Source organism: Pan troglodytes, chromosome 11, assembly GCF_028858775.2.
Source record: "Pan troglodytes isolate AG18354 chromosome 11, NHGRI_mPanTro3-v2.0_pri, whole genome shotgun sequence".
NCBI lineage: Eukaryota > Metazoa > Chordata > Mammalia > Primates > Hominidae > Pan > Pan troglodytes.
In genome coordinates, this window is record NC_072409.2 from 13,239,096 (window position 1) to 13,265,035 (window position 25,940).

General features: G+C 46.8%; 1 protein-coding gene, 1 long non-coding RNA gene and 1 pseudogene across 10 annotated transcripts in view; 2 read left to right on the forward strand and 1 right to left on the reverse strand.

Moving 5' to 3' along the window:
* RABEPK (Rab9 effector protein with kelch motifs) overlaps nt 1-21,953 on the reverse strand; it is a 34,089-nt gene extending 12,136 nt beyond the window's left edge. Inside the window, exons 1-6 of one of the 9 annotated variants that reach the window (XM_063788331.1) lie at nt 21,759-21,953; nt 20,968-21,094; nt 18,809-18,867; nt 14,146-14,303; nt 8,360-8,512; nt 1,171-1,332 (exon numbers count right to left, since the gene is read on the reverse strand). In XM_063788331.1, the coding sequence (XP_063644401.1) occupies nt 1,171-1,332; nt 8,360-8,512; nt 14,146-14,303; nt 18,809-18,861 (526 nt within the window). In that variant the 5' untranslated portion in view covers nt 18,862-18,867; nt 20,968-21,094; nt 21,759-21,953. Of the gene's footprint in view, nt 1-1,170; nt 1,333-8,359; nt 8,513-14,145; nt 14,304-14,578; nt 15,081-18,808; nt 18,868-20,495; nt 21,095-21,296; nt 21,493-21,758 lie in introns of those variants that run through there. The other 8 variants (XM_001139548.7, XM_063788330.1, XM_063788333.1 and 5 more) reach the window with 8 other exon arrangements.
* LOC107976776 (uncharacterized) lies at nt 21,537-22,027 on the forward strand. Its single transcript, XR_001721008.3, has 2 exons — nt 21,537-21,648; nt 21,901-22,027. It is a non-coding gene; the product is annotated as an uncharacterized LOC107976776 (long non-coding RNA).
* A 2,067-nt stretch (nt 22,028-24,094) lies between these two features.
* On the forward strand, nt 24,095-25,435 carry LOC107976775 (small ribosomal subunit protein uS2-like; annotated as a pseudogene).
* The last annotated feature ends 505 nt before the right edge of the window (nt 25,436-25,940 follow it).

Below are 25,940 nucleotides of genomic sequence, written 5' to 3' on the forward strand. Positions count from 1 at the left end.
AAACCCTGTCTCTACTAAAAACGCAAAAAATTAGATGGACATGTTGGTGCATGCCGGTAATCCCAGCTAGTTGGGAGGCCAAGGCAGGAGAATCGCTTGAACCCGGGAGGTAGGGGTTGCAGTGAGCCGAGATCGGGCCACTGCACTCCAGCCTGGGCAACAGAGCGAGACTCCATCTCAAAAAAAAAAAAAAAAGAAAAGAAAAAAAAATCACCCAGGCATGTACCTGAGGCGGGGAAAGGAAAGGCTAAAGGGGAATCTTTTACTTCTGTTTGTTTTTTGTCTTTCTTATTCTTTCTTTTACTTTTTTACTTATAAATTGTATGGTTTAAACTTTTTAACTTGATCATTATACCTTTTTATTTTTTTATTTAGTTTTTGAGAGAGTCTCGCTCTGTTGCCAAGGCTGGAGTGCAATGGCACGATCTTGGCTCATTGCCACCTCCGCCTCCCGGGTTCAAGTGATTCTCCTGCCTCAGCCTCCCGAGTAGCTGGGATTACAGGCACCCACTGCTGCACCCGGCCAATTTTTGTATTTTTAGTAGAGATGGGGTTTTGCCATGATGGCCAGGCTGGTTTCAAACTCCTGACCTCTGGTGATCCTCCCGCCTGGGCATCACAAAGTGCTGGGATCACAGGCGTGAGCCACCGTTCCCGGCCTACCTTTTTAGTTTTATTTATTTATTTATTTATTTATTTATTTATTTATTTGAGATGGAGTATTGCTGTGTTGCCCAGGCTGAGTGCAGTGGCCCAATCTTGGCTCACTGAAACTTCCTCCTCCTGGGTTTAAGCGATTCTCCTGCCTCAGCCTCCTGAGTAACTGGGATTACACATGCATACCATCATGCCCGGATAATTTTTGTGTTTTTAGTAGAGAAAAGGTATGTTGGCCAGGCTGTTCTCGAACTCCTGACCTTAAGTGGTCCACCTGCCTCAGCCTTCCAAAGCTCTGGGATTACAGGTGTGAGCCACCATGCCAGGCCTCACTATCCCTTTTTAAATGCCAATTTTGCTGTGGGAAAAAGATATCAGCTAAGAGATATAACAAAGAAGTCTAGAAGTGAGACACTTAGTCAGGCTTTCCTTTTCTAACTTCTGCTTCTTATATTAGGTAATGTGTAAACTGGGATGGCCCTGACCAGCCCCAAGGTGCCCACCAGTCCATACTTGCGTCAAACACATGCAGCTTCGTGTCCTGCACAGGCTGGGCACCTCTCTCTCCGCCCCCAAAGACATATAGCTGGTTTCCAATGGCTGCCGATGATGTGTGGAATGTTCTTGGGGATGGTGGGGGGCTGGTCACTTCTGGCGTGGTCCACGTCCTGGTTTCTGGGCCAGAGAGAATGCAGGCACTTAAAATACCCAGGTAGAGGGGCTTCTGACCTTGACTCTGGGGCTGAGTGAAGTCAGTTTCCAAACTCCAATCCCCAGGGGGGCCAGCATAGTTTTGGGCAGGGATCTCATACTCACAAACATCAAGGAAGAATGAAGATGATACTTAGGATTTGCCAAGACAGTCCAAAATCCCCAAGATTTAAAAGCTGTAAGCACAAGAATGGAGTCAGGCTGGGTGCAGTGTGGCTCATGCCTGTAATCCCAGCACTTTGGGAGGCCAAGGCGGGCGGATCACTTGAGGTCAGGAGTTCGAAACCAGCCTGGCCAACATGGGGTAAAACCCCATCTCTACTAAAAATCTGAAAAATTAGCCAGGTATGGTGGTGGGGACCTGTAATCCCAGCTCCTCAGGAGGTTGAGGCAGGAGAATCGCTTGAACCCAGGAGGTGAAGGTTGCAGTGAGCTGAGATTGCATCACTGCACTCCAGCCTGGGTGACAGAGCAAGGCTCCATATTAAAAAAAAAGAAGAAAAAAAAAGAGGTCAATTTGTTTTGGAGGCCTTCAAATATCCTCTCTGAACCCTCTTCTACTTTGCTCACTATTGCTCCCCCTAACATCTGCTAACATTCATTCCCACTAGATGCCAGAGTCCAGGTGTGCCAGATTTCCCAGAAAATGCGGCCAATAAAAGAAAGTAGGCAGGCCATGTGCAGCAGCTAACACCTGTAACCTCAGCAGTTTGGGAAATCGAGGTAGGAGGATTGCTTGAGCCCAGGAGTTTGTGACCAGACTGGGAAACAAAGCAATATCCTGTCTCTACAAAAAATCAGCCAGGGGTGCAGTGGCTCACACTTGTAATCCCAGCACTTTGGGAGACCAAGGTGGGTGGATCACTTGAGGTTAGGAGTTCTAGACCAGCCTGGCCAACATGGTGAAATCCCATCTCTACTAAAAATAAATAAATAAATAAATAAATAAAACAAGCCAGGTGTTGTGGTGGGGACCTATAATCCCAGCTACTCAGGAGGCTGAGACAGGAGAATCACTTGAACCAGGAGGCAGAGGATGCAGTGAGCTGAGATCATGCCACTGCACTCCAGCCTGGTTGACAAAGCGAGACTTCATCTTAAAAAATAATAATAATAAAATAAAATAAATTAAAAATTAAAAAAAATTAGGCTGAGCACAGTGGCTGTAAGGCCTGTAACCCTAGCACTTCGGGAAGCCAAGGCAGGAGGATTGCTTGAGCCCAGGAGTTTGAGGCTGCAATGAACTATGATCGTGCCATTGCACTCTAGCCTGGGTAAAAGAGTAAGACCATATCTTGAAAAAAAAAAAAAAGAAAGAAAGAAATGAAAAAAAAAAAAGACAATACTATTACATTTCAGTAGCAGTAATAACAGTCCCTACTAAACAGTAAATGCTAAACAAATATTAATTTCCGCATTTTACAGATAAGAGAATTGAAGTAGGGATGGATTAAGTAACTTTTTAAAAGTGACATGGCTAGCCAGGCTCGGTGGCTCATGCCTGTAATCCCAACACTTTAGCAGGCTGGGGCAGGTGGATTGCTTGAGCCCAGGAGTTTGAGACCAGCCTGGGCAACATGGCAAAACCCTGTCTCTACAAAAAAATACAAAAAAAAATTAGTCGGGTGTGGTGGCGTATGCCTATAGTCCCAGCTACGGGAGAAGCTTAGGTGGGAGGATATACTGAGCCTGCAGCGGTTGAGGTTGCAGTGAGCCAAGATCACACCACTGCAACTCCAGCCTGGTTACAGAATAAGACAAAGAAAGAGAGAGAGAAAGAGAGAGAGAGACAGATAAAGTGACATGCCTAAGAAATGGCTGAGTTGGAATTTAAACTCTTTCAGTAACATCAAGATCTTTCTAATTCCCACTCCTCTGACTGGAGAATAAAATTTCACCACCTAGATAGATGTATAGAAGCTTATTTCTTTTAAGGATGAAGCCTGGGTTTTATAGAAGCAGATGCATTAATTGAGCACCCTCAATGGGCAGCATCATTGCCCTGGGCACTGCCATCCCTGGTGTCTTCACTCAAGCTTGGGAAGTGAGCGGAAGTATCTCTACTTTTAGATGAGGAAACTGAAGCTCTGCACATTTAAATCCTTTCCTGCAGGTTATAGCATATGTGCGTAGCAGAGCAGGAGTTTGAACTCAGTTTTTTTGTTGTTGTTTTTTTTTTGAGACGGAGTCTCGCTGTGGCTCCCAGCCCAGAGTGCAGTGGCGCGATCTCGGCTCACTTTGCAAGCTCCGCCTCCCGGGTTCACGCCATTCTCCTGCTTCAGCCTCCCGAGCAGCTGGGACTACAGGCATCCGCCACCATGCCCGGCTAATTTTTTGTATTTTTTTTTTTTTTTAGTAGAGACGGAGTTTCACCGTGTTAGCCAGGATGGTCTCGAGCTCCTGACCTCGTGATCCGCCCGCCTCGGCCTCCCAAAGTGCTGGGATTACAGGCATGAGCTACCGCGCCGGGCCTGAACTCAGTTCTATCAGAGTCCCATACTTGCTCTACCATAACACACCAAGAAATTCTGTCTTTTGTAAAAGGTCTACATCCAATATATAAAATGCCACAGGAAACATCTGTAATATGTGTGGGACTCAAATGGGGACCTGGAGACTGAAAAAGTCTCAGCCTATATCCAAAGCAAAATGTAGCTGTCTCTATAGTTACAGATGTTGGAGAGCTTTTGGATCTTAGAGGGAGCTAGAAAGGTACACATGTCACCTCCAGGCCCAGAAGACCCTAGGGCTGTATTGCTGCCAACTCAAACACCAGCACAAAGAATCACAAAGGAGTCCTGAGCATTTGAGGGACTTGGTAACAAATGCAACTAAGTACATATTTCATATTTCTTGGGCATGATGTCAAATTACATTTTCTAGGAGAGAAAAGGGATATGATAGAAAATCACCCTCTTTAATATAAAAATTAGCTGGGCATGGTGGCATGTGCCTGTAATCCCAGCTACTCGAGAGGCTGAGGCTGGAGAATCATTTGAACCCAAGAGGTGGAGGATGCAGTGAGCTGAGATTGCGCCACTGCACTCCAGCCTTGGCAACACAGCGATACACTGTCTCAAAAATAAAAATAAATAAATAAATAAATAAATAAAATAAAATCACCCTCTTTGACAGCTTTCCAAATTCTCACTTTATTTTATTTCAATGGATACCATTGTTGAAAATCAAAAGGCCAGGGTTCCAGAACTGATTTCCCTTTGCCAAACCTTAACTACATCAACTACCACAACAATTACTGAGCATTAATTACGTGCCAGATACTGAGTTTATTTAAATCCTTGACAAATTAACAAGGTAGAAACTATTACTAACCAATGTGACAGAAAACAGAGGCAGACAGAGGTTAAATCACTTGTCCAAGGTCATAGTTAGTGCATAGCAAAACAGAGACCCTCATCTGTGCCCTTAACCACCATATTATACTGCTAGTCCTCCAAGCAAATTTGCTTCACAATTAGCCAAATGGTCTGCCAAGTGTCTACTCTATCACTTTCTTCTTTTTTTTTTTTTTTTGAGACGGTGTCTCACTCTGTCACCCAGGCTGGAGTGCAGTGGCGCGATCTCGGCTCACTGCAACCTCCACCTCCCAGGTTCAAGCGATTCTCCTGCCTCAGCCTCCCAAGTAGCTGGGACTACAGGCACCTGCCACCAAGCCCAGCTAATTTTTTTTTTTGTATTTTTAGTAGAGACGGGCTTTCAGTATGTTGGCCAGGCTGGTCTGGAACTCCTGACCTTTTGATCCGCCCTCCTCGTCCTCGCAAAGTGTTGGGATTATAGGCATGAGCCACCATGCCCAGCCGTGTCTACTTTATTTCGGACAGTGTTCTGTACCCTGAGTATTCAACAATAAACAAACTCTTCCCTTCAAAGCGCTTATGTTCCACAGAGGGAGGGCATGGAAGAGGAGGGAAGACAGGAAATAAATACCCAAACAAATAAATCAAATTAAAAGATAACATACTGTCTAAATTAGCTGAAGGAATTTAAATACTTGACATATAAGAAAATTTGGTCCTAGTTCCTGAACTCTGACCAACTATTGTACAATAGTTTCTTTTTTATTTTAATTTTTGTATCGGGCAATACTCAACAAATGTAGTAGGTGGGCAACACCCCAAATATATTGTTGATAGAGGGAACTGAGCAAGAGTTGGCTGACATGTGAAAAATGTCCAGGTCAAAAAATGCTTTTTTGAGAGAGAGTCTCACTCATTGCTCAGGCTGTGGCGTGATCTCGGCACATTGCAACCTCTGCCTCCAGGGTTCAAGCGATCCTCCTGCCTCGCCCTCCTCAGCAGCTGGGACTACAGGCATGCACCACCATGCCTGGCTAATTTTTGTATGTTTAGTAGTGACAGGGTTTCACCATGTTGGCCAGGCTGCTTTGGAACTCCTGACCTCAGGTGATCTGTACACCTCAGCCTCCCAAAGTGCTGGGATTACAGGTGTGAGCCACCGCACCGGCCCAAAATGCATATTTAAACTATGTACAAGTTTTTTTGCCTATCAAATTAGCAATGTTTAAAACTGATAAATTCAGTGCTGGTCAGTAATGAAAGAAACACTGTTAAACACAGTTGGAGAGAGGATAAACCGGAAAAATCTTTCTGGAGAGCAATTTGGTAGTATGTATCAAAACCTTGAAAAGGTTCACAGTATTTTACCCAGCCTTTTTATTTCTTGGCAGGAACCCTAAGAAAATAATTTGAAATACAGTCTATGACTTCTGAATGAAGATGTTCACTGCTTTGTTAATTATAATGGTAAAAACCTGAAAAGAACTAAACGTTCATAAATGGAGAAGTTATGATATTATGGAGTATTTTATATATAATGGAGTATGATACAGCCATTAAAAATGATGTTGGCCAGGTGCAGTGGCTCATGTCTGTAATCCCAACACTTCAGGAGGCCGAGGCAGGCAAATTGCTTGAGCCCAGGAGTTTGAGACCACCTTGGGCAACATGGCAAAACTCTATCTCTACAAAAAATACAAACAAATTAGCTAGGCATGGTGGCAAGCGCCTGTAGTCCCAGCTACCCGGGAGGCTGAGGTAGGAGGTTCACCTGAGCCTGGGTGGTCGAGGCTGCAGTGAGCTGTGATCATACCACTGCATCCCAGCCTGGGCAACAGAGTGAGACCCTGCCTCGAAAAAAAAAAAGTTACCAACAATAAAAAAACCCAAAACAAAACAAACAAATGATATTATATTAACAAAGCATTGTTATTAATAACAAATCAATTATTTTTGCTAAAGCCAAAAAAAAAAAAACCACCTATTTCTCCTGGGATTATGAAATTAAAAGGAAAAAGTTATGAATGTGTAAATATAGTATGATCTCAGGCTTGTAAAAACAGAGAAAAGACGGGAAAAAGACAGAAAGCTGGGCCGGTCACATTGGCTGATGCCTGTAATCCCAGCATTTTGGGAGGCTGAGGTGGGCGGATCACCTGAGATCAAGAATTTGAGACCAGCCTGGCTAACATGGAGAAACCCCATCTCTGCTAAAAATACAAAATTAGCCAGGCATGGTGGCGCATGCCTGTAATCCCAGCTACTTGGGAGGCTGAGGCAGGAGAACCACTTGAACCCGGGAGGCAGAGGTTGTGGTGAGCCGAGATCACACCACTGCACTCCAGCCTGTGCAACAAGAGTGAAACTCCGTCACAAAAAAAAAAAAAAAAAAGACAGAAAATTGGTAATAGCCTTAATATAATAATGGATTGTGGATGACTTTTTCCACTTATTTGTACTTTTCAAATATTTTACAATGAACATAAATAATATTTGTAAAGAGAAAAACAAAAACAAACAAACAAAAGGCAAAAAGACAAGTCCACTTCCCCACAGGTGGTTTAGCAACCTCCTCTCAGTAGTGACGTTCCCAAACTGCTTTCTCTATAATAAAACTGCCAGTGATGGAAACAGCAAGATATGAAAAACAAAAACAAACAAACAAACAAAACGAACAAACAAAATGTCTTGCCAGTGAGACAAGTTAGGAACTTTGTACTTTTGGCTAAAAGAAACATACTAGGAGGATCCAGGTCAGTGTTTCTTAACTTTGGCACTACTGACATTTTAGACCAGACAATTCTTCCCTGTGATGGCTGTCTTAGGCACGACAGGATATATATACAGCATATCAGGCCTCTACCCCCTAGAAGCCAGTAGCCCACGCTACCCCCAGTTGTGATAACCCAAAATGTTTCCAGATATGGCCAAATGTCCCCCGGGGGCACAATCGCCTTTACTGGAGGACTACTAATCTAGGTGACTTGGGTTCTAAGCCTGGCTCAGTCACTGACTCTCTTGTGACTTTATTTTTAAAAAATTTTTTTTTTCCTTTTTCTTTTTTTTTTTTTTTTTGAGACAGAGTCTCACTCTGTCGCCCAGGCTGGAGTGCAGTGGCATGATCCCAGCTCACTGCAATCTCCGCCTCCCGGGTTCAAGCGATTCTCCTGCCTCAGCCTCCTGAGTAGCTGGGATTATAGGTGCCCACCACTACGCCCAGCTAATTTTTGTATTTTTAATAGAGATGGGGGTTTTACCATGCTGGCCAGGCCGATCTCAAACTCCTGACCTCAAGTGATCTGCCTTCTTCAGCCTCCCAAAGTACTGGGATTACAGGCATGGGCCACCATGCCTGGCCTCTTGTGACTTTAGGAAAGTCACTTTGCCCTTGATAAACCTGAGTAGCCCACTTGACATAGCTGTTCTCTGAAGTCCCTTCCAGCTTTGACATTTAACAAGTTAAAAATTGTATGTGTTACCAACAATTGTTTTTATTCTGTTGTTTTCAGATTATGCTACAAGTTAAAATTCCTATTTTCTATGTCAGCAAAGTTAAATGGTAATTAGTATAATCCAAATGTACTGGAATTATAATTGGATTTATATATATATGTGTGTGTGTGCATGAAAGTTTATTTGTATGTACGTAAATAAAATAACCTTTGGCTACTTACCAGGATTCAGGACTTGTAGACAATTTCGATTTCCTGATTGGTTGGCACCTCCAAATACCCAGATACGGTCAGGTGTGCAGGAGGGAATGAAGCTAGCATGTTCATACCGGGGCAAGAGGCCCTTGCAGGTATCTAAGTCCCACTGGTGTTTTCCTGGAAAACATTTCACCCAGTTCCTAGATTGGGGCTGCCAATTATTATATTGGTTGGCACACTTGGGGAGGGTCATGAGAAGAGGGCCATAAACATAAATGAAAACCACTGAATCACTTAAAGGGCATGTTGTCAACCTCCAGAAAATTCTATAATAGATACTTAGGGGGCTGTCTGCCTAGTCCATAGACCCCGTTCTATGGAAACTGTCCCCACTTTGTCAACCACAAGGATAGATCCCAGATGACATGTTTGTACTACGCTTTGACTTTGTAGCTTTAGCTGATTGGGTTGAAGGTAGCCAATGAAACCAGAATGAGCCAACCAGATCAAGTGCTTCCACTTTCTCATGATCCTGGGCTCTACTTCCTGTCCTTGAATTCTTTGAAACACGCCTGTATCAGCCAGGTGCAGTGGCTCACGCCTGTAATCCAAGCACTTTGGGAGGCCCAGGTGGGCAGATCACGAGGTCAGGAGATCGAATCCATCCTGGCCAACATGGTGAAACCTCATCTCTACTAAAATACAAAAAATTAGCCGAGCATAGTGGCACGCGCCTGTAGTCCCAGCTACTCGGGAGGCTGAGGCAGGGGACTTGCTTGAACCCGGGGTTATTTTACTTGGTAAACCAAGCGGAGGTTGCAGCAAGCCAAGATTGTGCCACTGTACTCCAGTCTGGGAACACAGCAAGACTCTGTCTCAAAAAAAAAAAAGAAAGAAAGAAAGAAAGAAACACGCCTGTATCTGACTAAATAAATTCCCCCTTTTTCCTCTGGTTTAAGTGAGATTCTGTTACTTGCAAATAAATGATGGCTGGCTAAGACAAGTTCACAGAATAGTAATACCTAACCTTGGTCAGGCGCTGTGGCTCATGCCTGTAATCCCAGCACTTTGGGAAGCCGAGGTGGGCGGATCACGAGGTCAGGAGATCAAGACCATCCTGGCTAACATGGTGAAACCCTGTCTCTACTAAAAATACAAAAAATTAGCTGGGCGTGGTGGCAGGCGCCTGTAGTCCCAGCTGCTTGGGAGGCTGAGGCAGGAGAATGGCATTAACCCGGGAGGTGGAGCTTGCAGTGAGCTGAGATTGCACTCCAGCCTGGGTGACACAGTAAGACTCCGTCTCAAAAAACAAACAAACAAACAAAAAACCCTAACCTTTATTATTAACAATTATTTTACTTGGTTAACCAATTACACAAGACTTTTACAGGCATTATCTTGTTAGATCTGAAGCAAGTTATTATCCCTACTTTATAGAGCACTGAGGTCCAGATGGTTGAGATGGTGTAGCCAGGGTCACAAAGCTATTAATAGGTTGCAATAAAGATGTAACTTGAACTAATTTAATGTAATTGAGGGCTAGAAGTGATTTATCTTTGAATTTTTTTTTTTTTTTGAGATGGAGTCTTGCTCTGTTGCCCAGGCTGGAGCGCACTGGCGCGATCTCCGCTCACTGCAACCTCTGCCTCCCAGGTTCAAGCGATTCTCCTGCCTCAGCCTCCCAAGTAGCTGGGATTAAAAGTGTGAGCTACCATGCCTGGCTAATTTTTGTATTTTTAGTAGAGATGGGGGTTTCACCATATTGGCCAGGCTGGCCTCAAACTCCTGACCTCAAGTGACCCGCCCGCCTCGGCCTCCCAAGGTGCTGGGGGATTACACCTCGTCCAGCCTACCTTTGATTTTTTTAGTGCAGGGAGTAGAAATTCAAATGCCTAGGTGGGAGTAACAAAAACTGTGGCAAACTGGAGAATAAGAGCCCTCTTGATAGGTGGCAGCTCAGTTCCAAATAATTGTTGCCATGTAGACAGGGAGGCCTACTGACATTAGATTTTCCAACATTATCAAGAGAAGCCAAACCATTTAAATTTTTATATGTAGATTTCTGCATAATTGGTTGGTAAACAATTTAAGATTATGCTGGGCGTGGTGGCTCACGCATGTAATCCCAGCACTTGGGGAGGCCGAGGTGGGTGGATCACTTGAGGTTAGGAGTTCAAGACCCTCCTGGCCAACATGGTGAAAACCCATCTCTACTAAAAATACAAATATTAGCGGGGCATGGTGGCGCGTGCCTGTAGTTCCAGCTACTTGGGAGTATGAGGCAGGAGAATCACTTTCTTTTTTTTTTGAGATGGCGTCTCACCCTATCACCCAGGCTGGAGTGCAGTGGCGTGATCTTGGCTCACTGCAAGCTCTGCCTCCCGAGTTCATGCCATTCTCCTGCCTCAGCCTCCCGAGTAGCTGGGACTACAGGCGCCCGCCACCACGCCTGGCTAATTTTTTATTTTTATTTTTAGTAGAGATGGGTTTTCACCGTGTTAGCCAGGATGGTCTCGATCTCCTGACCTCGTGATCCGCCCACCTCGGCCTCCCAAAGTGCTGGGATTACAGCATGGTGAGCCACCATGCCCGGCCCAGGAGAATCACTTTAACCCAGGAGGCAGAGGTTGCAGTGAGCCAAGATCGTGCCTCTGCACTCCAGCCTGGGTGACAGTTTGAGACTCCATTTCAAAAAAAAAAAACTTAAGATTAAAACAATAGGGAAATGTTACATGGACCTAACAAAATACGTAAGTGGGCCACCATTGTTCAACTTCTGCCCTTGTGTAGAGCAAAGAATAATCGTTTCTTTTTCTTTCTTTTTTTTTTTTTTTTGACGGAGTCTTGCTCTGTTGCCAGACTGGAGTGCAGTGGCATAATCTTGGCTCACTGCAACCTCTGCCTCCCAGATGCAAGCAATTCTCCTGCCTCAGCTGGGACTACGGGCAAGAGCCATCATGCCCAGCTAATTTTTTTGTATTTTTAGTAGAGACAGGGTTTCACCATGTTGGCCAGGATGGTCTCGATCTCCTGAACTTGTGATCTGCCTGCCTCGGCCTCCCAAAGTGCTGGGATTACAGGCGTGAGTCACCACGCCCAGCTAATAATCATTTCCTTTTTTTTTTTTTTTGAGATGGAGACTTGCTCTGTCACCCAGGCTGGAGTGCAGTGGCATGATCTCCACTCACTGCAAGCTCCGCCTCCCGGATTCACGCCATTCTCCTGCCTCAGCCTCCCCGAGTAGCTGGGACTATAGGTGCCCGCCACCACGCCCGGCTAATTTTTTGTATTTTTAGTAGAGACAGGGTTTTACCGTGTTAGCCAGATGGTCTCGATCTCTTGACCTAGCGATCCGCCCGCCTCAGCCTCCCAAAGTGCTGGGATTACAGGCGTGAGCCACTGCGCCCAGCTCCAATTGTTTCTTATTAGCAGGTTCATTCATTCATTCATTTAAATACTTATAGAGCACCCACTCTGTACTAAGCCCTGTGGTAGTGTCTGGGATACAATGATGAGGAAAATATGCTATCTGTTTCTGAGGAGCTTATGTTCTCGTGGGGCAGATGGACAAGAAACAATCACATGTGATAGGGCTGTGAAGGCAGACAGGATGGAAGAGCACATGAGACTACGGACATACAGAGTCATGTAGCGCCTGAACGAGTCCAGAGGTAACGGGAAAGGTTCCTGGTAGAAGTGACATTTAATCTGAAATCTGAAAGATATAGAGAAGCCAGATGATAAGAAAAGGGAAAAACATTCCTAGCAGAGGGATCTGTGTGTGCAAAGGCATGGAGGCCAGAGAGCTCAAGCTGTGTTCAAGGAACTGAAGGATATCCAGTGCAGCAAATGTGGGTTGGAGAGAGCCAAGAAATGAGGTTGGGGCCGGGCTCGGTGGCTCACGCCTGTAATCCCCGCACTTTGGGAGACTGATGCAAGCAGATCACTTGAGGTCAGAAGTTTGAGACCAGCCTAGCCAACATGGTGAAACCTCCATCTCTACTAAAAATATAAAAATTAGCCAGGCTGGTGGCACGCGCCTGTAATCCCAGCTATTCAGGAGGCTGAGGCAGGAGAATCGCTTGAACCCAGTAGGCAGACGTTGCAGTGAGCCAAGATTGTGCCACTGCACTCCAGCCTGGGTGACAGAGCGACACGCTGCCTCAAAAAAAAAAAGGCTGGTGTGGTGGCTCACATGCATAATCCCAGCACTTTGGGAGGCTGAGGCGGGAGGATCACCAGGTCAGGATTTGAAGACCAGCCTGATCAACATCGTGAAACCCCATCTCTACTAAAAATACAAAAATTAGCAGGGCATGGTGGCGCACACCTGTAATCCCAGCTATTCAGGAGGCTGAGGCAGGAGAATTGCTTGAACCCAGGAGGCAGAGGTTGCAGTAAGCTGAGTTTGCAGCACCACTGCACTCCAGCCTGGGCAACAGAGCAAGACTTGGTCTCAAAAAAAAAAAAAAAAGGGAGGTTGAGAAAGGTCTGAAATAGGGAGTGACATGGTTAGATTTGTATTTTAGATGATATTCGCTGGCTAGGTAGAGAAAATGCACTGTATAGGGGGTAAACTTGGAAGCAGGGAGGCTGGTGAGGAGGCTCTTGTAAGTCTAGTTGAGAGATAACAGTGGCTTGGACTACAGTAGTAGTAGTGGAAATGAACAGACATGGATAAAGATAAGAGATATGTAGGCTGGGCGTGGTGGCTCACACCTGTAATCCCAGCACTTTGGGAGGCCAAGAAGGGTGAATCATGAGGTCTGGAGTTCGAGACCATCCTGGCCAACATGGTGAAACTCAGTCTCTACTAAAAATACAAAAGATTAGCTGGGTGTAGTGGTGGGCGCCTGTAATCCCAGCTTCTCAGGAGGCTGAGGCAGGAGAATCGCTTGAACCCGGAAGGCACAGGTTGCGGTCAGCCGAGGTCGCGCCACTGCACTCCAGCCTTGGCGACAGAGTGAGACTCCGTCTAAAAAAAAAAAAAAATTAGCTGGGCATGGTGGCGCATGCCTGTAATCCCAAGTACTTGGGGAGGCTGAGGCAGGAGAATCTCTTGAACCTGGGAGGCAGAGGTTGCAATGAGTGAAGATCGCGCCATTGCACTCCAGCCTGGGCAATAAGAGCGAAACCCCATCTCAAAAAAACAAAAACAGAAAACAAAGATAAGAGATATGTAGGGCTTAGTGATATATTGGATATGTGAATAGAATGAGTGGTGGTAGTCATCAATGTATCCTACAGAAATATTTGATGAATAAATGGCTGGACAACCAGGGCTCCATAAGGGTTCTCTCCCCCTAAACAAGGAGGTACTGGTCAGATGAATGTGTGCCAGGGGCCTACTAAGAAACCTGAGGGATCTGTCAGTGATGCTCACTTTTTCTTTTTTCTTTTTTTTGAGACAGAGTCTTGCTCTGTCACCCAGGCCAGAGTACAGTGGCATGATCCTGGCTTACTTTAACTTCCATCTCCCCAGTTCAAAGTAATTCTCCTGTCTCAGCCTCCCGAGTAGCTGGGACTACAGGTGCCCACTACCACACCTGGCTAATTTTTTTGTATTTTTAGTAGAGACAGGGTTTCATCATATTGGTCAGGCTGGTCTCGAACTCTAACCTCAGGTGATCCACCTGCCTTGGCCTCCCAAAGTGCTGGGATTAGAGGCGTGAGCCACCACACCTGGTCCTGGCCATTTTTTCTTATAGGAAAACCCTGCTGGTGTTTTTAGGAATGCCCTGCTCATGGCTAGCAGCACACAGCCCTGTTCTCTGGCCACAGGGCATGTACTCTGCAGCTGCTGATCTTACCCAGATCCATGGTGTGCACGTCTGAGAAGCTTCTGTTTGGATTTGCTCCCCCAACAATGAAGACCTTCCCTCTCTTGGCATTACCAACTGAGGGTAAATATGAACAGCTGTGGCCAACTCGAGCACAGGGGCTGTCTCCAGGGACAGTCAAGGTGTACCTGCCAAAGGAAGGATGTATTCAGGAGGCCTGAGCAGAGAATAAACGCGGTAGTGTGTTCTTTCCATTCCTCATGAAATATTCACCAGAATGAAGGGCCTTATGCAGACACTTTAAATTGTACCCAATAAAGCAGCACTTCTCTGATTAATAATAGTACCTCCCCTTTGCACACACTCTTTGGCTTTTCAATTTTGTCACTGTCTTCATCTCACAGTAATCTGGTAGGAATGCACTGGGCTTATTTTTCCCCATTTGGTAGATAGGGAAACTGACCTCCACAAATGTTCAGTGATGGGTCTTGGCACAGGATGGTGGCTGTGAGCATGGTGTGTGAATTCAGACAGATCTGGTTCATATTCCAGCTCAGGTACTTCCTAGATGTGTGACCTTTTGGAAGTCACTTAACCTTTCTGAACTTTAGTTTACTCATTTGTGAAATGAGGACAGCAATGGTTCTTTTTTTTTTTTTTTTTTTAAGATGGAGTTTTGCTCTTGTTGCCCAGGCTGGAGTGCAATGGTGCGATCTCGGCTCACTGCAACCTCCGCCTCCCGGGTTCAAGCGATTCTCCTGCCTCAGCCTCCCTAGCAGCTGGGATTACAGGCATGTGCCACCACACCTGGCTAATTTTATATTTTTAGTAGAGATGGGATTTCTCCATGTTGGTCAGGCTGGTCTCGAACTCCCGACCTCAGGTGATCCGCCTGCCTCGGCTTCCCAAATTGCTGGGATTACAGGCGTGAGCCACTGTGCCTGGCTGGACAGCAACAGTTCTTACTGCAAAAGATGATTGTGAAGACTGAGACAAGACGTCAAAACAGGGCAGGGAAGGACTCAATAAATGGTGGCGAGAGCTTTATGTGCCACCACATGGTAACCAACAGCCTTGGGGCTCTTGCCACTAGCCAGTGATTCCTCTCCATCAAAAAAATTATCCAGAATTTACTGATTTCAGAGCTTTTCCAGATTACCCCCAAAGCTCAATCTGATGGAAGCCAAAGCTAGCACTCTGAAAAATCACATACAGAATTCGGTCATTCCACTATCTCTCTCTCTCTCTCTTTCTTTTTTGAGACGGAGTCTCGCTCTGTTGCCCAGGCTGGAGTGCAGTGGTGCAATCTTGGCTCACCATAACCTCCACTTCCAGGCTTCAAGTGATTCTCCTGCCTCAGCCTCCCGAGTAGCTGGGACTACAGGCGTGCACCACCATGCCTGGCTAATTTTTGTATTTTTAGTAGAGATGGGGTTTCACTATGTTGGCCAGCCTTGAACTCCCAGCCTCAAGCAATCCTTCTGCCCTGGTCTCCCTAAGTGCTAGGGACGCGCCCACCGCGCCCAGCCCATTCCACTCTCCACAGTGATTCTGAATGCTGACTGAGAAAACACACTTGAAGCTTCCTGATTGGAAAAGAAAATTCTGTAGCTGTTTTTCAGGCCCTGTCTTATTTGACCTCTCTGGTGTTTGAGACTCCTGACCTCTCCCCGCTTCTTGTGCCTTTCTCCCAGCCAGGCTTTCCCACATCCCTTCCTTTGGTTCTGCACTCACTTTTCTGGTTGTCCTTTCTGCTTCCTTCTCCGACTCCTTTCCTACCAGCCACCTCCTGACTCTCCGTCATTCTCAAGATTCTCTTTTCCTCACTTTACATTTGCTTACCTGATTAATGTTATCTGTAGTGATAACTTCAATTATCACTCATCTATATATTCATCAGTGGTTGCCAAATTTGTTTCCCATTCAGATCTCTATTCTGATGTCACTTAATCTACATAAAACCCCTTTGAGGGCCGGGCACAGTGGCTCACGCCTGTAGTCCCAGCACATTGGGAGGCCGAGGCAGGCAGATCATGAGGTCAAGAGATTGAGACCATCCTGGGCAACATGATGAAACCCCATCTCTACTAAAAATACAAAAATTACCTGGGTGTGGTGGCATGCACCTATAGTCCCAGCTACTTGGGAGGCTGAGGCAGGATCGCTTGAACCCGGGAGGCGGAAGTTGCAGTGAGCCGAGATTGTGCCACTGCACTCCAACCTGCCAACAGAGTGAGACTCCGTTTCAAAGACAAACAAAAACTAAAAAAACGCTTTGAGGATAACAGCTGTTACCATCATCTGAGTTCTACAACGGAGGAACTGAAGCTAAGAAAGGTTAAGTAATTTACCAAAAGCACACAGCCATCCAGAGATGGTGGATATAACAAAAAAAAGTCCCTGCCTTGATAGCCCTTACAGACTAGTTGGGAAAAGAAACATTCAACAGTTTCACAACTATCTGTTTCACTTCAATTGTGGTAGAAACGAGTACAGAATATATAGTATGAGGACATGCATGTCTTAGGAGGGTCTCACCCTGTAAGGAGCCAGGGAGATAGGGTGGTCAGAGAAGGCTTCCTGAAGAAGCACCATTTGGAGAGAGATCTAAAGTATGAGTAGAAATTAGCTGGGTAGGCCAGGTGTGGTGGCTCACACCTGTAATCTCAGCACTTTGGGAGGCTAGAGTGGGAGGATCGCCTGAGCCCAGGAGTTTGAGACCAGCCTGGGCAACATAGCGAGACTGGGTCTCTAAAAAAAAAAAATTAGCTGGGCATGGTAGTACACACCAACAGTCCCAGTTACTTGGGAGATGGAGATGGGAAGGTTACTTGAGGCCAGGAGGTCGAGGCTATAATGAGCCACAATTGTACCACTGCATTCCAGCCTGGGTGGCCAGCCACAGAGGAAGAACTTGTCTCAAAAATAAAATAAAATAAGCTGGGAAAAGAGAGGGACAAAAAGTGGAGGGAAAGAGCACTCCAGGCAGAAAGAGCAGTCCAGGCAAAGAGACCAGCATGAACAGCTCCTGAGTGGAACAGTGCACAGGGCACAATAAAGAAGAGAAAGAGAACAAAGGAACAAGTCATGGGATTTGAGGTTGGAAATACAGGCAGAAACATTTTGCAGGGACCATTGGGCCAGTTTAAGAAGTCTAATTTGTTTGTTTGTTTGTTTGTTTGAGACGGAGTCTCCCTCTGTTGCGCCCAGGCTGGAGTGCAGTGGCACCATCTCTGCTTGCTGCAACCTCCACCTCCCAGGTTCAAGAATTGTCCTACCTCAGCCTCCCGAGTGGCCAGGATTACAGGCATGCACCACCACTCCTGGCTAATTTTTGTATTTTTAGTAGAGACGGGGTTTTGCCATGTTGGCCAGACTGGTCTCAAACTCCTGGCTTCAAGTGATCCACCCACCTCAGCCTCCCAAAGTGCTAGGATTATAGGCATGAGCTATTGTGCCTGGTCAGGAGTCTGATTTTTCTTTTTTTTTGAGATGGAGTCTCGCTCTGTCACCCAGGCTGGAGTGCCTCAGCCTCCCGAGTAGCTGGGACTACAGATGCCCGCCACCAAGCCCGGCTAATTTTTTGTATTTTTAGTAGAGACAGGGTTTCACCATGTTAGCCAGGGTGGTCTCGATCTCCTGACCTCGTGATCCGCCCACCTCGGCCTCCCGAAGTGCTGGGATTACAGGCATGAGCCACCATGCCCGGCCTTTTTTTTTTTTTTTTTGAAACGGATTCTTGCTCTGTGGCCCATGCTGGAGTACAGTGGCATGATCTCAGCTCACTGCAACCTCTGCCTCCCGGATTCAAGCAATTCTCCTGTCTTAGCCTCCCTAGTAGCTGGGACTACAGTTGCACAACACCATGCCAGCTAATTTTTGTATTTTTAGTAGAGATGGGGTTTCACCATATTGGTCAGGCTGGTCTCAAACTCCTGACCTCAGGAGATCCACCCGCCTTGGCCTCCCAAAGTGCTGGGATTACAGGCATGAGCCACCGTGCCCAGCCCAGGAGTCTGATTTTTATCCCAACACCAACAGGGAGGCACAAAAGGGTTTTAAACTAGGAAATGCCATGATTGGCTGTATTCTGGGTACAGAGCAAGACAGATGCATGGAAGCCAGTCTGGAGTCTCTCCTTCAAGGTCCTGTTGAAGAACTGCCACCTCTCTACAACCTTCTGTGGGCCCTGACTCAGAGCAGATCACATTTTATCACCATCACCTGCTTGGTCTGTAGTCCCCAGTACACAGAGACTATTTACAATTCTACCTCCAGCACCCACAGAGCAGCTGCCCCCATCAGGCCAATGTTAGTTGTTGAATAAAGGGTTGTTTGAACAAACAGCCAAGAAACAGTGAAGCCAGTTTAATCCAAATCTAATTTCCTAAAAATCTTAAAAATGAGTCAGAGCTCGGGGGAAGACACAGCATTGGAGCTGAGGATGCCAGATGGTCAGTGCCTTACTCTTTCTGGTAAATGGATTTTAATAAAATTAACATCTGCTCTGTGATAATTACTGCCCCCCTATCTTTCCTCTGAAGACTTTCTCAGACAGTTTGAGTCTAATTACCAGAAACTGCAGACAGTTTCATCTCTACCCCTTTTTGTTGATGATCAAATATGTTAGTAAACTACTTATAAATGAAACAAAAACTCATGCTTTTCTGTGTCTGGATCCTTCCTTACAGACCATGTTGCTTTCCTGGGCTTGTCTCCAGGTTCCAAGACTGGCAGCTGCTTCATGGTGTCCTATGCATAAGAAAGAAAGGCACTTTTTAGACACTTATGATTATCATCTTAATCAATTCAACCTCCTTTTTAAACCTTTCCTGTTGAATGTACTAATTTTTAGGCCTGATTGATTTGAATAAGAATCACCAACTTTTCATCTTTATTTTTATTATTTATTTATTTATTTATTTATTTGAGATGGAGTTTCACTCTCGTTGCCCAGGCTGGAGTGCAATGGCATGATCTCAGCTCATGGCAACCTCTGCCTCCCAGGTTCAAGCGATTCTCCTCCCTCAGCCTCCCAAGTAGCTTGGATTACAGGCATGTGCCACTACGCCCAGCTAATTTTTCTATTTTTAGTAGAGATGGAGTTTCACCATGTTGGTCAGGCTGGTCTCGAACTCCTGACCTCAGCTGATCCACCCGCCTCAGCCTCCCAAAGTGCTGGGATTACAGGTGTGAGCCACCGTGCCTGGATGTATTTATCTTTATTATTATTTTTAGATAGAGTCTCACTCTGTTGCACAGGTTGGAGTGCAGTGGTGCAATCTCCGCTCACTGCAACCTTCCCCTCCCAGGTTTAAATGATTCTCCTTTCTCAGCCTCCTGAGTAGCTGAGATTACAGGTGCCCACCCACGCCCAGCTCATTTTTCTAGCTTTTCTAGTAGAGATGGGGTTTTACCACACTGGCCAGGCTGGTCACTAACTCCTGACCTCAGGTGATTTGCCCGCCTCAGCCTCCCAAAGTGCTAGGATTACAGGCATGAGCCACCGTGCCTGGCTTTATTTTTTATTTTTATTTTTTCTGAGATGGAGTCTCACTCTGTCACCCAGGCTGGAGTGCAGTGGCAGGATCTCAGCTCACTGCAACCTCTGCCTCCCGGGTTCAAGCTATTCTCCTGCCTCAGCCTCCAGAGTAAGCTGGGACTACAGGCAAGTGCCACCACATCTGGCTAATTTTTTTTGTATTTTTCATAGGGATGGGGTTTCACTATGTTCGCCAGGCTGGTCTTGAACTTGGCTCGTCTCGGCCTCCCAAAGTGCTGGGATTACAGGCGTGAGCCACTGAGCCCGGCCATTTATTTATTTTTTAATTAAAAATAGAAACGGGGCTGGGAGCAGTGGCTCATGCCTGTAATCCCAGCACTTTGGGAGGCCGAGGCAGGCGGATCATGAGGTCAGATCGATACCATCCTGGCCAACATGGTGAAACCCCGTCTTTACTAAAAATACAAAAAAAATTAGCTGGGCGTTGTGGCCCACGCCTGTAGTCCCAGCTACTCAGGAGGCTGAGGCGTGAGAATTGCTTGAACCCAAGAGGCGGAGGTTGCAGTGAGCCGAAATTGCGCCACTTGCACTCCAGCCTGGCAACAGAGCAAGACTCCATCTCAAAAAAAAGAAAAAAAAAATAGAAATGGAAGTTTCGCTTTGTTGTCCAGGCTGGTCTCGAACTCCTAGCCTCAGGCAATTCTTCCACCTCAGCCTCCTAAAAAGCTGGGATTACAGGTGTGAGCCACTGCTCTCTGCTCAAAGGACAAAATATTTAAAGAAGCTGAGAAATACTGAGCTCTGGGATAAATCTTGGCCTCAACATAGCATAGAAAGTAAGGCCTTCTGCTGTTGAGCTTTTTTCCCGTGAACTCACCTCCACAATCTCTTGCATTATTGTTTTTTTTGCTGTTCTTGTAATACGGCAGGCCTTTTCATAATTTTGCAGCCTGTTCTGCTTCCCCTATTTGGAATGTCGCTTCCCTTCTGGGAAATTTGCAAACTCCTAGTTAACCTTCAAAGCCCAGTTCAAAAGTCCCTTCCCTGATGAAACCTTCCCTGATTTGCCCTTTTCTCTTCCACCCACTTCCAAGTTACTTCCTTCTTCCACCCACTGGGCTCTGAAGGTATTAGCCATCACCATTGCAGGAATCATTTCGAATGTTTATCTATTTAAGGCTTCTAGACTAGATTCTAGATTAAATTCCACTAGACTAAGTTCCTAGAGGGCTGGGCCTGTCAGATCCATTCCGAGAACCTACCAATGGACCTGGCATAGAGTAGAAGTGGGGGAGTGGCTAGTGAATGAAGAAAGAAAATAGATTGAGAGATGAATGGATAAATCTCACCTGCGGCCTAGGCCACTGACAGCTGTCCCCAAAGTCCAGAGCTCAGTTAGGCTGGCTTCACGTGGGCGGGACCTCCCGCAGCAGCCGCTGCTACCAGCCCAGCAAATCTCATCCCCACGTGGCAGTTCTAGGGGATAGGAGACGGGGTCGGGAAAGAACAGGCTGATTCGGTCAAAGTGGCCGGGACGGAGCCAGGGAAGGCCCTTCCCCGTTCTTTGCACCCGGCTTGGGCCCACTCCCCTAAAAGATTCAGACTCCCTGCCCGAGACTGTGATAGACCCGGTATCCGGGGACCCTCGCCCCTACCCTCCAGCCCCGGACCGCAATACCTGCGGCGACTTAGGCCAGTCGCGAGCCGTGACTCCACCCCGGAGGGGCGGGGCTTAGGTCCGGGCCCTCCTCCCAGGACCCGGAAGAGCGTCCGGGCCAACCGCTCCCTCTTCCCTGCTCCGCCCCGAGGGCCCGGCGCTGACTTCCTGGGCTGGCGGTGGAGGGGTCCCCCAGACCGGGAGTGGACGCCAGGCTCTGCATTTCTCGGGAACCAAGTGGGGTGGGCCTTCCCTGGGTCCCTCCCTCCCGGACGGGATAAATAAGCCGGGGCTACTTGGCAACGATTTGCGCAATGCCGGGTTCGGGCGTCCGTTTGGGGAACCCAGATGCCTGCGGCAGCTGATCTACTCTGTAAGGGACTAACAGGGCTGGGCGCCACCACACTTCAGCTTGGGCAACAGCGCAAAAACTCCCTCTCAAAAAAATAAATAAATAAAAGGGGGGGAGGGTATAACAGTTACATTTCCAGTTGCAACGACGGTTAACAGTTTCTAAAGGGGAGAGTTGAGCATGCAATCCTCCTGCGCAGTCTTCGGGCCAGCTCAAGATTTGGTGCTTTAAACAGCTGATTCATTCCATAATTGCCATTTGTAATTATGGCAGGTGCTATGCTGAGCCAGACACCACCACCCTTTGCCTCCAGGAGCAAGTCTTAACTAGAGAGAGATCAAAGAAAAAGACAACTAGGGACGACTGCCAAGAGTGCAATAAATAAAAAGTTCAGCCAGGAGAGTATCTGTTCTGAAGTTACTTTCCTCCAGGCCTCAGGGTTGTCTGTTTGTAACCATGGAGCTAATAAGATTTCTATCATAGGCTGGGCGCGGTGGCTCACGCCTATAAGTCCAGCACTTTGGGAGGCCGAGGCGGGCGGATCACGAGGTCAGGAGTTCGAGACCAGCCTGGCCTACATGGTGAAACCCCCCCCCCACCTGGCCCCGTCTCTACTAAAAATACAAAAATTAGCTAGGCGTGGTGATGGGCACCTGTAATCCCTGCTACTCAGGAGGCTGAGGCAGGAAAATTGCTTGAATCTGGGAGGCGGAGGTTGCAGTGAGCCGAGATAGTGCCACTGCACTCCAGTCTGGGTGACAGAGCCAGACTCCGTCTCAAGAAAAAAAAAAAAAAAAAAAAAAAAGAGAGATGTATGTCGTAGTTGTGGTGGGGAATACATGACATAATGTAAATAAAAGTGCCAGCAGCTGGCACAGAGTTCTCTGTCAAGGGTAAAGCTATTCCTGACTATAAATGAACAATGTCTCTAGACATATTCAGAATCTACATTATCTTTGTTTTAGTTCATAACCATAGGTTCTCTGTGTCTTTCCTGAAAATAGAGAGGTGGCTTGCTCTCTTATGTCTGTTTCAAAGAACTCCAGTCTCTGAAACTGTCGCTGTGTCCTAGGAAATAGAGAAAACAGCTCAGGTTAGAAACAGGAGCTCCTGGAGTATAGAGCTTTTTGCATTTTTAGTAGAGACGGGGTTTCACCATCTTGGCCAGGCTGGTCTTGAACTCCTGACCTCGTGATCCACCCACCTCGGTCTCCCAAAGTTCTGGGATTACAGGCGTGAGCCACTGCGCCAGGCTGCCTGAGATGTATTTTCTATTTCTATTTTTATTTATTTACTTATTTTGAGATGGAGTCTTGTTCTGTCGCCCAGCCTGGAGTGCAATGTCATGATCTCAGGTCACTGCAACCTCCGCCTCCCAGGTTCAAGCAATTCTCTTGCCTCAGCCTCCTGAGTACCTGGGACTACAGGTGCGCACTACCATGCCTGGGTAATTTTTGTATTTTTCGTAGAGACAGGGTTTCACCATGTTGGCCAGGTTGCTCTTGAATTCCTGACCTCAAATGATTCACCCACCTCTGCCTCCAAAAGTGCTGGGATTACAGGTGTGAGCCACTGTGCCTGGCATGAGATGTATTTTTAAAAATGGAAATCAAGGCCCAGAGAAGTTAAAATAACTACCCCACATAAAATGGCAGAACCAGGAACCCAGATCTCTTATTTCTTGCAAGGAAGACTAAGAATGCATTCCAGTCATCAAGCTCTGTTACCCCATCTCCATACCAAACCACTGGAAGTGTCTAACACCTCTCCTAAAAGCTTGCCCAACACTCTGACGCACGCTTTCTTCTTTTCTCTCTGCTGTGGATGTGAAGAATGATGTTCACTCAATGAGGTGGGTCTGCAGGAGGGAGCTTCCTCCTGTCAGATAGTGTGGTCATGTGAGGACTGCCACCTATTTTCACTGGAACAGCACACCACTGACCTCTTTACTGATGCATCAGCAAGGGAAGTAATGAATGCCGGTGAGACCTTCCTTTTAAGCACTTTACAGTTTATGAAGAACATTCACATCCATCTCCCTATTTGTCTTCCTTCCCACTTCTGAGAAGGTTTCTTGAATAGGATTTATTCCCAATCACTAAGGTTCAGAGATTAAGAGTGAATTGTGGCTGGGCGCAGTGGCTCATGCCTGTAATCCCAACACTTTGGGAGGCCGAGGTGGGCCAATCAACTGAGGTCAGGAGTTCGAGACCAGACTGACCAACATGGTGAAACCCCGTCCCTACTAAAAATACAAAAATTACCCAGGTGTGGAGATGCATGCCTGTAATCCCAGCTACTTGGAAGGCTGAGGTGGGAGGACTGCTTGAGCCTAGGAGGCAGAGGTTGCAGTGAGCCGAGATTGTGCCACTGCACTCCAGCCTAGGCGACAGAAAAAAAAAAAAAGGCGACAGCCTGTCTCAAAAAAAAAAAAAAAGAAAGAAAGAAAGAAAGAAAAACAGCCAGTTTTCTATGCTACCCACAGAGGGGTCCATATGGGGTTGTTATGGATTCCCATCATAACTTAAAGGGAAACTTTCACAATGTCCAGAGCCCTTGCTGTCCTGCAAATGAAGGAGGAGGATGTCCTTAAGTTCCTTGCAGTAGGAACCCACTTAGTGGCACCAATCTTGACTTCTAGATGGAACAGTACATCTATAAAAGGAAAAGTGATGGCATCTACATCATAAATCTGAAGAGGACCTGGGAGAAGCTTCTGCTGGCAGCTCATGCCATTGTTGCCATTGAAAACCCTGCTGATGCCAGTGTTATATCCCCTAGGAATACTGGCCAGAGGGTTGTGCTGAAGTTTGCTGCTGCCACCAGAGCCACTCCAGTTGCTGGCCACTTCACTCCTGGAACCTTCACTAACCAGATCCAGGCTCCTTCCGGGAGCCACAGCTTTTTGTGGTTACTGACCCCAGGGCTGACCACCAGCCTCAAACAGAGGCATCTTATGTTAACCTACCTACCATTGCTCTGTGTAATACAGATTCTCCTCTGCAGTATGTGGACATTGCCATCCCGTGCAACAACAAGGGAGCTCACTCAGTGGGTTTGATGTGGTGGATGCTGGCTCGGGAAGTTCTGCACATACGTGGCACCATTTCCTGTGAACACCTGTGGGAGGTCATGCCTGATCTCTACTTCTTTTTTTTTTTTTTTTGACACGTCGTCTCGCTCTGTCGCCCAGGCTGGAGTGCAAGTGGTGCAATCTCGGCTCACTGCAACCTCTGCCTCCTGGGTCCACGCCATTCTCCTGCCTCAGCCTCCCAGGTAGCTGGGACTACAGGCGCCTGCCACCACGCCCGGCTAATTTTTTTGTATTTTTAGTAGAGACGAGGTTTCACCGTGTTAGCCAGGATGGTCTCAATCTCCTGACCTCATGATCTGCCCGCCTTGGCCTCCCAAAGTGCTGGGATTACAGGCGTGAGATACCGTGCCCGGCCTGCCTAATCTCTACTTCTACAGAGATCCTGAAGAGATTGAAAAAGAAGAGCAAGCTGCTGCTGAAAAGGCTGTGACAAAGGAGGAATTTCAGGGTGAATGGACTGCTCCAGCTCCTGAGTTCACCGTTACTCAGCCTGAGGTTGCAGACTGGTCTGAAGGGTGCAGGTATCCTCTGTGCCTATTCAGCAGTTCCCTACTGAAGACTGGAGCACTCAGCCTGCCACGGAAGACTGGTCTGCAGCTCCCACTGTTCAGACCACTGAATGGTCTTAAATTGTTCTTGCAGGGACTCTTAAGCAACATGGAAATAAGGTTGATGGAAAATAAGCATCAGTTTCTTTTTTTTTTGTTTGAGACAGTCTCGCTCTTTCACCAGGCTGGAGCGCAGTGGCGCGATCTCGGCTCACTGAAACCTCTGACTCCCTGTTTCAAGCAATTCTCCTGCCTCAGCCTCCTGAGTAGCTGGGATTACAGGCAGGCTAATTTTTGTAGTTTTAGTATAGACGGTGTTTCGTCACGTTGGCCAGGTTGGTCTCGATCTCCTGACCTGGTCATCCGCCCGCCTTGGCCTCCCAAAGTGTTGGGATTACAGGTGTGTGTGTTTATGGCCACCGTGCCTGGCCATAAACATCAGTTTCTAAAAAAAAAAAAAAAGAAAAATATCTAAACAAGAACAGCATCTTCTTCCATTTGAATTTTTTTCTCCAAGAAATTCTGAGCAGATTATCCCTTTACCTTTTTTTCCTTTTTTTTTTGAGACAGGGTCTCACTCTGTTGCCTAGGCTGGAGTGCAGTGGCACAACTTTGGCTCACTGCAACCTCCGCCTCTGGGGCTCAAGCAATCCTCCCGCCTCAGCCTCTCG